Source organism: Apostichopus japonicus, chromosome 4 (assembly GCF_037975245.1).
Source record: "Apostichopus japonicus isolate 1M-3 chromosome 4, ASM3797524v1, whole genome shotgun sequence".
NCBI classification, from domain to species: domain Eukaryota; kingdom Metazoa; phylum Echinodermata; class Holothuroidea; order Aspidochirotida; family Stichopodidae; genus Apostichopus; species Apostichopus japonicus.
The window spans coordinates 23,807,113-23,822,996 of record NC_092564.1 but is presented as its reverse complement, the minus strand read 5'-3'; the positions used below and the strand labels follow the sequence as shown (position 1 = coordinate 23,822,996).

The 15,884-nt window shown below is 38.2% G+C and overlaps 2 protein-coding genes across 4 annotated transcripts in view; one reads left to right on the top strand and one right to left on the bottom strand.

Annotated features, from left to right (window-relative positions):
* Positions 1-15,884, bottom strand: part of LOC139966858 (ATP-dependent RNA helicase DHX30-like) — a 41,183-nt gene that overhangs the window by 8,732 nt on the left and 16,567 nt on the right. For all 3 annotated transcript variants that reach the window (XM_071970284.1, XM_071970285.1, XM_071970287.1), the window contains 5 exons: positions 15,394-15,517; positions 14,851-14,982; positions 13,933-14,071; positions 1,078-1,168; positions 456-612 (listed from right to left, as the gene is read on the bottom strand). In XM_071970284.1, coding sequence (XP_071826385.1) covers positions 456-612; positions 1,078-1,168; positions 13,933-14,071; positions 14,851-14,982; positions 15,394-15,517 — 643 coding nt within the window. The remainder of the gene's footprint in view (positions 1-455; positions 613-1,077; positions 1,169-13,932; positions 14,072-14,850; positions 14,983-15,393; positions 15,518-15,884) is intronic.
* On the top strand, positions 6,466-13,114 carry LOC139966860 (uncharacterized). The gene is made up of 2 exons (XM_071970295.1): positions 6,466-6,633; positions 9,723-13,114. The coding sequence occupies exons 1-2, from the start codon at positions 6,619-6,621 to the stop codon at positions 10,374-10,376; spliced, it is 669 nt and encodes a 222-aa protein (XP_071826396.1). The 5' UTR covers positions 6,466-6,618; the 3' UTR covers positions 10,377-13,114.

Below are 15,884 nucleotides of genomic sequence, written 5' to 3'. Positions count from 1 at the left end.
CATAGTACTTACACAGTACTGTACATAGTACTGCCCATGGTACTGTACATAGGACTGTACACAGTATTTTACATAGTACTTACACAGTACTTTACATAGTAATATACATAGTATTGTACATAGTATTGTACATAGTACTGTCCACAGTAATGTATATAGTACTGTAAATAGTGCTGTTCATACTAGTTTACATATTTCTGTACATACAACTATCCTTGACATAGTTCAATGCTGTCCCTTACTATACTGTGACACATTTTTTGGAGGCCAGTAAAATTCTATAAAATATATATATGTCTTTTATGAAATTAAAAAAAAGACCCCTGAAGTGCAATGAATGATACCACTAGATCTTCCAGCAATATTGCAACAAATCTGTCAGGTCATTGAAACTTTGACCATCCAACCGTGGATTCTGTTTGTAGAAAAATTGCAAATTATTTGCGAGGGGATACCTTTAATGAAGTACATGGTGGGTCTGTGTATCAGGTGTACATCTTCAAAGTCGCCTGCCGTTTCTCGCCCAGCTCTCGTTGCTCCCAGCCATTGGTTAAACAGATTGACAGCCGTTAAGTGATCGCTGTAGCTCTGGTCAGAAAAACCTTTCTTAACCTGAAAGTGACGCCAATAAAATAAATCACTAGTTAAATCAGTGTATGAAGGTTAACACAACCTTGTTGCGTTTCATAACTGAAACGATACGATCCCCAGTTTTCAATAGCGAATTTATTAAAATATCAACCGTGATTATATGCAAACTCGAACCATAACAGACAGCCAGTTGTTACATTTTTGCCAGTGCTAATAGCACTCTATACTGGCCTCATATGTTATGCTCCAAACACTCGTACTGACAGTATGAACCTAACTGTACTGTGTACTGTAACGTGCTGTACTGTAACTGTCCTGTAAACTGACAGTATGAACAGTTCCTAACCCTTTTCCTTCTGCATTATATTCATACTGCACATACTGCCAGTACAGACTGCTATGGGACACTGTTCACCATAAATAAATCATGAGTTTTAGTGATAATAGTTGGTTGGGTTTTACTTAAAACTTATATTACATATTTACCTTCATAACGGCTGGTCTGTTCTCCATGCTATCTCTGAAGGGTTCCCTGCTACTGAGTCTTGAGGCAATGGTTAACACTGGACTGACACATCTAACAGACAAGAAACAGAACAGTTTTTTTGAAAGTATCGAGTCAAATGTTAGTAGCATTGAGTTTCGATCAGGCAACCCTGATGACTGTTATCATTGCGAGAAATGATTTATCCATCATTAAATATGACCTGTAGCCATGTACTAGAGCTCTTGACAAATATGAACACACAGTACTGCTGTACCCACCATACAGGACATTGTACATAAATACATTTGAGTTTTTCATGCATCTAACACACCCATCTACAGTAACACACACAAGCATCTAACACACATGACCCCCAATGGTTCACTGTGTTACTCAAGAATCACGATGTAAATGTTTGATGGATAATCAGTGTCAATCAAGAACGTAACAAAGACGGAAATCACCTCTGGTCTTACTTATAATAGAACGATTCAAGTCGGTGGGAACCTTCAGCGTTTCCATAGAGGGCGCTGTCATAGCGGTCCTGACACTGCTGCAGATACCGCTGTGGGTCCATTTGCATGTGATCTTTTCCTGTTTACAGATCTAAAAAAGTTGTTTAGCACGGGAACGTACAGTATCTCAACCTAGACCTGTGCTATGCGCCGAAATGTGTTTAAAAAGATCTCATCTTCAATAGTTATGAGTAGAATTGCACAAGTCCAGTGCATTTCATTTTCAATTTTACTGACGCTCAAAGCTTAAACTCAGTTTTAAAAGCGGATGAGACTGAAAATGCTTCAAAGAAGCGTTCTGATCGGGTGACGACCAAATGTGTGTAGCTACGTTGTGAACGTTGGGCAACATTTCATTGCTAACATGTGCAATTTATGAGTTGTAAAACTTGTATGCAGAGATGCCAACCTCTTGACACAAAAAAACAGACTGAATATCCTAAACTAGAGCACCAATGGTGCAGAAGCTCATACATTTTCGAGCTCAAAAATGTAGGGCCCACAAAAGTTTATGGCCCACCAAATTTCAGGCCATTTGTCAGATTCCACCAATTTTGGGCCCATGAGGCCAAACATTTTAGGTTCAAAGACAACTTATACCCCTAGCTCAAAACGGCGATAACCCCCCCCCCCCTCCGTTAGCAGAATCCTGGCCACACCACTGGCTATAATTCCTATTTTCCCCCTTTAAATCCTATTTTACCCACTCTCTCAAACAATACCACTGACCTACCCTATAAAACTTTCTCCCCTCTACCTGAGCAGACATAACTTCACAAGCACTCCTTCCCACATACCTCCTACATACCTCAGGCTCAAAGACTTCTAAGAATCGGCAAGTTCTGATTGGCTATAGGGCTCTCATGCATACAGTTCAACAGTTAATAACAACTCCCAATCCTGCTTTAATTCCACTAACTGCCTCTGCAGAGCTTAACCACAAATGTAGACAAACACTGCAGAGACTGGGAGACAAATTAAAGGAGCTTTGGAAAAAGGTGAAGGCTCAGATTTTTTTAAACAATGGGGATTAATTGTAATTAATTAACCTCTGACCAAAAATTATTAGGCATCACCTTATTCATACACAATCCAACAATCATCAGTTCAACTTTGAATATGATCCATCAAAATCTTGAGGAGATTGAGATATTTGCAAATATTAGAAAAAAAAAGAATGACCCCCGATTACCCCCTAAATGACATTTGACCTCAATTTTCCGAACACCCCTCGTAACCCTCATCCCGAGGAACGTTGTGACCAAGTTTCATTATAACTGGCCATACACTGTACGAACAGAAGCAATTTGAAAATATAGGGCCGCGGCCCGGGCCACAAAAGACCCCTAGTTGATCTTTGATCTCAAATTCATGAACACCCTGAAGGTAAACTTCCATAGTACTATCGTGACAAACCCTCAACATTGTACCATGGAATCTGTAGGAGAAGAAGCATTTTGCGTATTTCCACAAAACTGCCCACAGGTGACCTTTGACCCCAAATTTCGGACCATCTCTGATGGCCCTATACCCAATGTTCCTTGTGTCCGAGTTTCATGAAATTCCATCAAACACTGTGCGAGTGGGAGCGGTTTTACCAATTGTTGACGGATAGAGTGATAGAGTGATAGAATGATAGAGTGATAGACGCCGCACTGTAACAATAGCTCACACCAGCATGCTTGTATGAGCTAAAAATCAGATTTTGGAGAGAAAAATCAGATTTTCACAAAAACTCGACACTTCCACTGGCCCATTGGCCCAGGGCCAGTTAAATGTCAGAAAATGTTTTACTGGTAAGAACGGGCAAGTAAAATGTTTGCTTTTTCATTAACATTTAATGAGAAAATTGTAAAGCCGATTCCTAGTATTTCCTGTCCATGTAGGCTCGTTGTTCAACGTGTTTGTCGGGGTTTGGGGGGTAAGTTATACATGTTTCTATGGGATTCCGCTTCCTTTAAAAAAAATATAAAATTTATTTTTCTATTTTTCTATTTTTGAAAGATGAAAAATCGTATTTTCAAAGAGGCAATATCGTATTATCATATTTCACTTGCTTTTATAGTACTAAATACGATAAAATCGTATTGGTTGGCATCTCTGTGTATGTTAGTTCGATATATGTCACGCTATGTTTGATTTATGGGATGTGCAGGCAGTTTGGACAAAAGTGAGCATCAGAGAATCCTAAAAGAAATTTTGAGCGACTTCATAGACTGCAGCTTGTCGAGTTCCGCAACACTAGAGAAGACCAATATGACAGCGCCCTCTATTAATTTAGGACATTGCTGTAAAATTTCCATTTAAATTAATTGCCAATCCACAGCAACGGTGAGCGACTTGTAGGATCGTTCATTCGTTGTACAAGGAAAAGACTTAGGAGTATTTTCAAACAAGAGTTTGATGATAATGACCTCAAATGACCTTTGACCTCTGAACATTACAAATAAGCCAATGGGGATACCTCAGTTGCAATTGTAGCCTATGGTTGCAGAAATAAAATCAAAACTGATCTTTTGATTGCTAGCATTGTATCAAATATAACAGCACATTTATACCTTAGGCATATATCTGTACTGTACAAGTATCTCTACAGACCTCTACTTTCTTTGTTTTTATTGGTTCTCTTTTTTGTTTATAAATGTAATGTTTTTTATTAAATTAATTTATTCCTAAACTTCCCAGTGGCGTAGCTACGGGGGGTCTGGGGGGCCGAGGCCCCCACATGAAATCGGCTGGCCCCCCCACTGGGAATGGGGTAAAAAAAAAAACCACTCATCATTGCGATTCACTAATATTTTTTGTTCAATAATTTGGGAAATAGAGTTACACAATTTTCTTGTCTGCATCTGGCAGAATAAGAATAATACAATATCTGTAGTAATCATGAGAATGGTCACACAGCATGGCATGGCAATGGTCGATGCGACGATTGCGACCATACACCACGAACCTTGTTGTGCTGCGTGATATCGATATCTGCTGAAAATATGTTCACTGCTTCCACCTAGCCCAACAATCTATCAAAAGATTGGCTCCGTTTGTACTGAGCCGAGGTATCAGGTATTCATGGGCGGCGATCATGGGGGGGGGGACGGGGGGATATGTCCCCCACGATATTTTAGGTGGGGGATATGGTATCTTATATCCAATATTTGGTGGCATAGTTTTTTTTTAAGCATATGTTTTGTATTTTTTTATGATATCGCTAGCAATTTCAAAATAGAAAATGCTTAGATGCAACTTACAAGGCCTGGGAAGTGCCATTTCCAGCGATCTGGGAGGCATTTTCGGCCAAAAATTTCTTTTGTGCTTCGCGCCAACTTATGGTGGCGCTACGCTTAGAAAGTCTGGGTACAAGCTTTGCCCCTCCCTTGGCAAATTCCTCGCAAAGCGCCTGTCTAACCGTGTCACAATTTGTTACTATATATGACCGAAAGTAGTTTTTACTTTTTTTTCGAAATGAATAGCTAGACGGATCGAATCCGTAATGAAATTTGGTTTGCATCTTGTGTATGAGTGTAAGTACGCACAATCATATATATGATCCACATCGATATGGGTTCACTGGGTTTTCATTTGGCCATTTTCTAACTGCACGTGCATAGCCAAGGGAGGGGGGGGGTGAAGGGGTGGAGACCGACCTCCCCCTCGAGCATATTTTTTTTGTATTTTCTATGATATCGAAGTTTTATAGTAGCCGTTATAAGAGGTTTTAATATTTGTACACCAATAATTTAACTGTTTCTGAATTTTCGAAAATTCCTTGACCAACATTCTTCATCATACTTCCCTCTATACTCGTACAATTTTGACCGGTCTGTTAGTGGTTGAGGGGGGTTTTTCTATATTGGTTGTCCGTAGATGAAATTTAGTGCAACATTATGGGAATGTTTTGAAGTGAATTTATTATTCAAATTCTGAACAAATAATGGGCTTAAAACCTTGAAAAGTGGGGCTGACGGGTATTGTGGGGCATTACGTAGAATTACCTACAAAAGCAATGATCCACAGGAGATGCAATGAGGTCGAACATGATGTGTGACTGGTGACAATCTTGAAAAAAGGTTATGAATGAAAAAAAAACTATTAGGAAAAACTTGGTTCTGAGGCAAAAGTGTACATGTGGTTGGTCATTTTCAAGCCCGAGAAGTGCCATTTCCGGTGATCTGGGGGGCTATCAAAACCAGAAATTTTCTTGTACGCTGCGCGCCAACCGATGGTGGCGCTCCACTTTGATAGTAATCCGCCTGCATCCAAGCAGATGTCCCCCCCCCCCAATATTTGAAACAGATCGCCGACCCTGCAGGTACAGTATTCATATATTGCCTCGAGTCAAATGAATATATGTCATTGAATATTCCACAAAACAACTTTTTTATGGCCATGAAAGAGATATAAAATATTGGGAATTCTGAAATTCCTGCAAATGATGCCAACTTCCCTCAAGTTAAAAGTCTGGTTCAGTTGGCAAGGCCAGTCAGCATGAAAGAGAAAAACCTTTTTTGCATTTCTGTCACCAAAGTTGCACATCTTTTTGGTTGTTATTTTGCCTCACAGGTGCCATCTCCTGTGATCTGGGGGGTGCTGAAATCTCAAATTTTCTCTGTGCGCTCCGCGCCAACCAAGGTGGTGCGGAGCTTAGATAGTAACCTCCGGCCCCCCCACAAGAAAGAACAGCCCCCCCATGGCCCCCCACTCAAAAAATCCTAGCTACGCCACTGAAACTTCCTATATCTATAAATTGTTTGGAATGTATACTGAAATAAATCAAATTGAACGTCATGAACTGAAGTGAACAGAAACTACAATTACTGATCATTTCTCTTTGCAAATTGGTTTCTCTAAGGGTATTTTCCTGTATTTCATCACCTAGTTGCAATATGATTGGATGAGTTATCCAGTAGTGGTATTGTGCATTCATATACAGTATACCATTAATGTAGTGAAGACCACCATATTACTACACATATTTACTAGTTTCACTCCAAGCTCAAGTTGGTTCTTCACAAAGGTTGACACATTATGGCCACTTATACGGTAAGACTGATTTTCCTTTCATGTTACTGATCAGAGGAGAATTTCAAAATGACATCTATAGCTTTCATAGTCTGTTCTCGTGTACAATAAGTAAGACACTACCCTTTTCTGTTGATAAAGTTTACTAAATCAACGTACCTTAAAAACCTGACTACATGCTTATTGTATTTGTTTGCCTACCATGATATTGCAATTTTCAATGACAGTTAAGCCTACATGTATCGTTTCCCATGTTTTCACAAAATCAACTAAATATTTATACAGTGGTTGTTTATGACATGGCATTAATTTAAAAAATATATTTTTGTAAAGTATGGAAAATGTCATTTATCATCAACAACTTATAACAGACTAAACAAGTCAGTTTCAACGATTGTGAGAAGTTAGGCCTAGTGTTATAGAATACACACATATGCATATGGTTCTTATGTATATTTACAAAATCCACTATGAGAGTCACACGTGGTTACTCTCACTGGTTTGTGAGTCGTACAAAGGATAATAACTCACAAATGCATATAAAAAAAGAGAGGTTTATTGTTGGGACATTGGTATTTCTTATATTGTTTGATGCCATGCTCTCGATGTTTGTCGAGGTGTGAAAAAAACACCCAGACAATGCTTTTATGCAGAAAATCAAATCCACATTCCACAATACACGATTATGTGTTATTTTGGTAAGAACATTTTCGCCGACTAAGTATATGGAACTGCTGAGTTGGTTAGGGTTCACTGTGCCATACACTAACATCGATAGGATAGTATTAGGTTCATTAAACACATAAACATGAAGAAAACAATATTTCGTGTCAGACTACTAATACACTAAAGGTGGCCAAACACCTCCTAAATTATTTCATGATCAGGGCATTTTCTACATGCCATCAATCATAATTTGCAAAACATACAAAAATTCAAGGAGTTTTGAGAAAGTTGGTTGTTATTTGCCGCTCAACTGTACATAAAACAGTAAATAAAACTTTTGTTCTGGAAAAATAACAATTCGGGTTCTGATTCTTGTATTTTGACTGCATCCATAATGAAATGGTCTGATTAGAAACTTTCATTGCTCCTCAAATGACATAGTGCTGCATAGATGTAAAATGCTGTCAGTGCCCTTCCTCAGATTCATTCTTGCAGTCATGCCCTTCCCATTTGCCATGGTATTCCTTCACCACTGGGCAGAGGGACAAGCCTGATCTAGTAGGTTACCAAAGATTAACAATAAAGTATACTAGTATATGACAGAGGGAGGCTACCCTTGCTCTTGCAATACCACCCTCCCAGGAGCACCTAGCAGCAAAAAGAAAAAGAAAAAACCCTTCCCGGTGGCTGGACTGTTTCCTGGAAGTAGACTTTGCTCCAGAGGTTGGTTAACAAGCCCTCTAGACCTACCAGGGTTCCGAATGACCTAAACTGTCTTCAGATATCGCTTTATAGTTGGTTGTACATCATACACTGTGTTGTACTTCTAGTGTGTTACTAAGTTCAATGGAATGTGAAGTATCTTGGAGACTTAAGCAGGGATTATTAATAGGCTTATTGTTACAGCATTACCACACCTCTCAATGCTGGAGGTCTAGCTCATGACAATAAGGAGGTTCAATGGCATAATAGTAACATTCAAAACAGCCACAAAAAACACCAAGCAATGCACGTAACAACACCCAAACTATACTTATCCCTCTGTATTTATGCAATTGTATTCATTCATTCAAGCTTGACCAGGAATGTTGCACAATTTGATCAACATAAAATTTGTCCTTCTGTTACCAATATAACAGATGTACAAATTTTGATCAATTTTTTATAAATAAACCAAGTGGACATATGTCTCTTTAATAAGTCCATATTGTTGGTCTACTTAAGGTTGCTTTAAATAATAACGTTCATAACATTTAAACTACATGTTCTAGTAATAAAAAAAATAAAAAAATTGGAAACATAAGATGGTTGAAAAGGTTCAATAACATAATGATCACACTCAAACAAGCCCCAAACAAACACCAAGCAATGCACTTAGCAACACCTTAACTATACTTATCACCCTGTATTTATGCAGTTATTTGCAGTGTATTCTTTCTTTCAAGCTTGACCAAAAATGTTGAATAATTTGATCAATATAGAGTTTGTCCTTCCGTTACCAATATATATTAAATTTTTATAAATAAAAGAAGACGACATATATGTCTCTTCAAAATAAGTCCATATTGTTGGTCAACTTAAAAGGATTGTCTGGTAGCCCTTAGAATTAACCTTAAAAAACGATAAATAATTTTCCAAACATGTTGTCAGAGTATGAGAACGCTAATGTTGCAATTGACAGAGAAACAATTTTTAATCGTTAAGAATGGACAATTGTTAAGGATTCAAATATGATTTGAACAGTAACGAACATGACGTCATCTTCGCAAATGCAGATTGCGACATAACCCACGCTCCTACAGTAATCACAACAAAAAACGCATTTGTATACAGATCAATTTCTTCCTTAATTTTAGTGAAATTTCTTATAAATTAGATATGTTTTTAAAAACTCCTTAAGCCGCCATATATGTAGTAGATCAGTGGTTTCGTGGTCTTTGTGTAACACAAGATAAGCTTGAACAGCAGACTCTTCGTTGTTTACGTTGCAATGTTCAGCTCCAATGCGAAGAATGTTCGCATGTAGGCTACTCTAACGTTTACAATCGGACAGTTCTGCGAAGCCTAAGCTTCTCGGTACTACATTCTTCCCTGACATCGATTCCGCCAAGTTTCATCTTTCGGTGTTTCGAATACTTTTCAAGTTTCCTTTTACTGTAAAGTTGATCCATGAATTTATTTCAGCGATTTTGAAGAACAGTTTATGACTGTGGTTGAGTGTGAGAGTGTATTATGTGCAACGCTATGTACGTATAAAATTGCAATAAGTTCTTCACCCTCTCTCCTCCACCTATCCAATGCCTCTCCTCCTCCCCCCCCCCCCCCCCAATGGTACAACACATGTCTGATCGTTGTTATTGATGGTTAACCAAACAGACAAAATACATTTAAGCTTTTCAAGTTTATGGAATTTGACTAAACTTATATATTCGATTCTTTACTAGGAATCAGCAGCAGCAGCAGAAACAAGGACATCTCGCTGGGTTCATCTGAATGTTGGAGGGGTAATTTACACCACCTCTCGAGAGACCCTCACCAGCAATCAAAACTCAGTGCTAGCCAACATGATCACCCAGCAAAAGATGTCTTCAGCTGGACAGTACTTGATCGACAGAGATGGACAATTATTCCGATACGTCCTCAACTATCTACGGAATGGTGAATTAAATCTGCCCAGAGAATTCACTGAATACAAACAGCTACTAGCGGAAGCCAGATTCTACCAGATAAATCCCTTGATAAGAGAGATTCAGACTATTTTTGACAAAGATGAAAGTGTCAACTTAAATGTCGGAGGGCAACGTTATGTCACTTCAAAATCCAATCTGTCAAAATATAAGGAATCTTTGCTATGCAGAATGCTCGACGACGAGGATCAAACAATCCGGAGAGACGATTACGGTTATTTCACCATTGATAGGGACGGGGTCCTGTTCCGGCACATCCTGAACTACCTACGAGATGGAGAGCTCAATATTCCAAAAGATTTCCCCGAGCTCAGGCAACTGCTCAACGAAGCCAGATTCTACCAGATAAAGAACTTGATAAGACATATTGAGACTATTTATGACTATGTGTTACGCATTTCCATCAGATGATAGCAGCGCCCACAAAACCTGGTATCTCTATCACTGAATACACTGTAATAATTCATGAAACCCTCGCTCTATTTGAGTTTGGTCTAAATCGGAGAATAACTCTACCGGTATCTCTATGACAATCTGTCTAAGTTCTCTCTGTTTATGGGTTTCATGCTTGTCGTCCTTTTGTCCTGTATCTCTCATGTTGTATTTCTGTTCCCTCTTACCATTTACATATGACACCTCTCACAATTAATGCTCAAGATTGTCAAAACTGTACTGCTCAGATTTTGTACAGCTTGACTTGTTATGTCTCGTGTCGTGGGGCATGCAAAAATCTTCAAATAAAATGTATTGAATAAGGGGTTAATCAACGGTCTATCGTGCGTTACTCACAGGATTAATGCACGATCGGGGGATAATGCAAGCGATGCACGAGCGTGGAGCGTAGCGGAGCCCGAGTGCATCCAGCGATAGCATTAACACCCGGAGTGCATTAATCATGTGAGTAACGCACGCTAGATCGTTGATTAACCCCGTTCATTCATACACTACCATTTTTGTGGGGGAAAAATCATAAAACAAAACATTTTTGGTTACATATAACCAAAGATTTATTAAAATGATGCCCCGTAAGTCGAATTAACGATTAACAACCAGCATAACAATGTACATGTGCAATTATAAAGTAATACTGAACGATAGTGAATAATTATAAAGGAAACGTCTTTGAAAGGCTGTCATTCATAAAAGATGAACCATCATAACATTTTAACTAATGTTTGGCAGTTCAAATCAAACGTTATATTAGCCATTTTGTGTTTTTGATGTATTTCGATAGCTCATCAAAGCAGACGACAAAACATGGTAACATGGTAACAATTGTATTCATCCGCCGGTAATTTTACCGTGCGTTACTCACAGGATTAACCACGGTCAGCTGACCTGAATGGACCAATAGGATTTAGGAATCTTTACTAAGTATGAATGAACGATCGTTTAACAACAGTACTCAAAATATAAATCTGGTTTACCAGATATTCCGTGTCTACAAAGACTGTGGGATGCATGGAGGGGGGGGGGGGGGAGAGGAAGGAAGGAAGGCATAAAATATGCTCTCCTTAACGTGAAATTTTCAATCACCTCTTCCCACCTTATTGGATGCATAACAGCTGAATTGCCATGTGCACCTATAGAGACACCTGAAATTACACTGTGTGTGTTCCTTTAAGCATTGAAACACCTTGGTAATGATATGTGCTTAAAACTGATTCCATATTATATCGTATATATTTGAATGTATGAATATGTCTGCAACATGGTTGGCAGGTTACCACAGCAACACCCTGTACGGGTAACAGAATTTTTTTCTACCGTGCTTTTTCATAGACCAGATAAAAATATCACACAGATGTACAGGTCACTCTTATCTGTTAAGACAATATTTGAATGTAGAGCTGTTCTCGTTGGACAACACTGCGACGAAAGTAGAGACTGTTTTACCATATTTCGTTCAACACGTACATAGTTTTTTGCTCTCATCTGGATTTTCTTATCATTGCTATATTTAGTTCATGAATTGTTTCCTAACAAATATTGAACACCAAATTCATTAAAGTACTGCCTCTTTGTCAAGAAAATCTTCTCTGTCTTCTGTTAAATATTAAACACTAGGTCACATCACTATTTTTTGTTCTGATGCAGTCTTGATGCAAACTCTCTAAGCACAGTTTTGGTTGTATCATTGTTGTGAAGATTTGCAACTACTGTACTTTAATACAAAGTCACATTAATAAGTATCTGTAAGGAACTAGAACTTCTACACAATTCAGAAAGGATTCACATCCAAAACCAAATTGAAAAAAAATTGCTCTGTTCTATTTTATTTCATTTTATTGCTTCTTCTTGAGAAGGACTGGTTTGTGACTTGGTTGACTGTTTTCCTCAATTTATCTTTCTAACCTTTTTTTTATTTCTTTTCTCAGTCTAAAGGCTGATTCTTTTTGCTCTTCTCAAGCCCACCAATGTTTTCAACAGGCTTTCCAAATTCTTAGCATCTTAAAACTACTTTAATCATTAAACTGTAGAATCGTTACTCTGTATGTATTTTTATTCATTTTAAGAGAAAAGGAAATAAAAGAATCAATGCATAAACACCATTTTGACTAGTTGCATTATTGAGCATGATATTCATTACATATTTGACAAACTTAAATCATGGAAGATATTAATGCATCATTGAAGGTCTCATACAGCACACAGTGCCCTCAGATGTTGGCAATCTGCCAACAAAACTATGACACCCACTTGCATTTTCCTGGTATTGAAACTATTCCAAAATTAAACCTGATTGTTCTGAAAGGTGTATACTACTAGTAGATAATAACTGCTACATTAAGTGTACACTAGGTGTACACTACTAGTAGATATATTACATACAAATAATAACATGCTACACATACATGTATCACCTGCAACTTATCACATTTTCACTCAATAATTCACATTTATTAATAACATTTTGCTTCCGTTCTCTTCCATCGATGAATTAGTTTTCACAACATCAACCTTCGAGAAATCTCTCGTTGCATGTTTACTCAACCAATGACGACACCTTTAGCCAGAGACTATTATGATTTGAATTTATAGCAAAATGTTGGTTGCCCTTGACAACCATATTCCAATTCTCACCAGGATCACTCAGGATACTTGAGCCATTTCCATTATGATGTATACTTTTTCCTCTTTTTAGCCACAAAAAGAAAAAAAATATGCAAATAGCTGTTAGTGAGCACTGGCAATAACTCACAATATGCACTTAGTACCATTAAGCAGGCTAGGCTTAGGTTGATGCTGTCAAAGTGTGCAAAACCAGGCAGCTGTTATCAATAGCAGCTCCCTCCTTTTAGATGTTTCCTAAAGTATCTTTTGCAAGACTCTTAAACAAATGTTGTGACCAGAAGTGCTACAACCCATTGGTAACCATTGGTTACTGGCCAGCTGCATACCAAAGCAATGGCTACATCTACTTGTTGCACTGGCAGAATGGGTGGACAGGGAATAAAACTTTGTGTGTATCCTTTTGAAGAGCACTGTTTGCGTTCTGTACAAACACTGTGGTACATCTATGCATTTGTATAGCAATATTGCAACTATGCATTTGAATAGCATATATGAATATGCAAATAGCAGACTATGTGACATTAATTTACATAAGTCATAGGACCGTGCAAGCCACCCCAAAAGCAAAAAAGAAAAAAAATGAAATGTGTACGGTACAACTACAGATATCTATTAATTTTGCCCTGTATTTTAACTGATTTATACCACAGGCCTCACATTTGTGTTTACCATGAATTGTAAACATTCATTGTCGTCTTTTCATCATTGTGTAAAGCTCTTTCCCTTAGTGGTTGATCCGCCCAGAGTGTTCAGATGTGAGTGCCTCCAGTGTCAGGATCATTCCCTCTTCAAGAGCATTTGATTAAATAGCTTGTGTCAAGTTGTGTCAAATTTGTGAAGTATTTATACATTTGTACTATTGCACAAGAAGTACACCGACAATGAAACTCACCTAAATATAGTTGACATCACCAGAGCTTTGGCCAGCCTTGGTTCCGTTCCAATGTGGGAGATTCTTTGTCCCAGTAATGTTAGGTTTTCCTGCTTATCCAGAATATCCAACTCTTGAAGCTCACTGACAGCTTTCTCCACTGAAATTCCCCAAAAATTAAACAGAGATTACACTCCACGAGATATTCTCATAAGACACTGGCATTTCATTGTCGAAATTTGGCAAAACTGAAAGAAGGGATTCATGTTTTATTTCTAATTGCGCATTTTTTTTTAATATTAGATGATACCTATTCTTTTGCATTGTTTATCTGTATGGTAACATCAGTGAGAAAAATGAAGGAATAAAACTGAAATATTTGATGGCTTCGTTAATAGTTACTTTTCTTTGTTTGTCTCTTACTTATTTTAATTTACTGTTGTCACATTATGGCTTCCACTGAAGACCCATTGTTTCACTCATTTATTTGTGGAAAATGGAAAATGTCAAAGATAACCAGTTTGACCTTCAGCAAACATACTGTTGAGACGTCCCAAACTCTGTTCCCAACAGGTGTAATTACCACATTCTGCTGGCGCCGCAAGGGGGCGACCTTCAAATTCATTCACACTGGACTATTTGTTTATGATTCACGACTGATTGCAACAACCTGTTTTTGAAATATGGGGGGGGGGGGGGCAGAGCTCTTTGCCATCCTATGTTAGAAGCCTGATTTGGTCTCACCCTTCCTAGAGTAAAGAACCAATCACAATTTACCAGCACTTTCCCCCTCTTGGATATATTGTGAGTGATAACCTAGAAAGAGTACTATACTATCAATTAGCATCTAAGGACCATTATACAGTCAATCGATAGTAATACAACATGCTACTATCATAGCTAGAGTTTAATAATCACTACAATGACTAATGATCTCACCAGAGCGCTGGGCCGGTGGTTGGAGGGCCTGGCTTAGAAACTCCACAGCTGGAAGATGAGGACCATGAACTTTAGACATGATCACGATCTGCTCTAATGGAACTCGAAGGATTTCAGGCATTTCGTAGGATTCTGAAGGAAAGACGAAAGATGGTCTCTGATGTGTCAGTGGATAGAATAATCATGAAAATGGAAGAAGTATTTACTTGTTAATTTCATTATTTTGTTTTCTATAAAAGACAAGGGGACGACCATTAATTCCCTCATCTGTTCCATTCGGAGTTGTAACTAGCCCATTCCACAATAGGGGGTTATTTTACTCACATGTGAGTAACAGAAAACTAATGAGAACTTTCCTGCTGGTGAGGCAGGGTCACCTCTACATCCTTTGCTGGAAGTTTACCCATAGATGACAGCCTTGGATTGTTAATGCAGCCATGGGCTCATTTTCCCAACGAGATTTCCCTTTTTTTTTCAATTTCAAACAGTTACAACTACTACACCAAAGAAAGGACTGATTGAAATAAATAGGAGTTGACATACCTAACATTTCAAACGTTTCATGTTTAAAGAGATGATAACATTCCCCGGGTTGGCATCTACCAGCGCGTCCTTTTCTCTGTATGATATTAGCTTTAGAGACCCAGAAGAGGTCCAGACAGGACACCTGAGGAAGGTGGCAAAACATTGAATTAGAAAGCATGGACAACCTACTTCTATAGGAAGACATCAAGACAATATGGCAATATTCTTCTACAGTAAGACAACATAGAAACAAAAATGTGGCAACCTGTGGCAAGACAACATAGCAACTTTTTCTGTAGAAAGACAACATGGCAACATTTGTCTACAGTAATACCACATGGCAACATTCTTCTACAATATGACATAGAAAGAACAATGTGGAAACCTGTACCAAAACAACGTAGCAACCTTTTCTGTAGTAATACAAAATGGCAACATTCTCCTACAGTAAGACAACATTCTCCTACAGTAAGACAACATGGCAATATTCTTCTACAGTAAAACAGTTT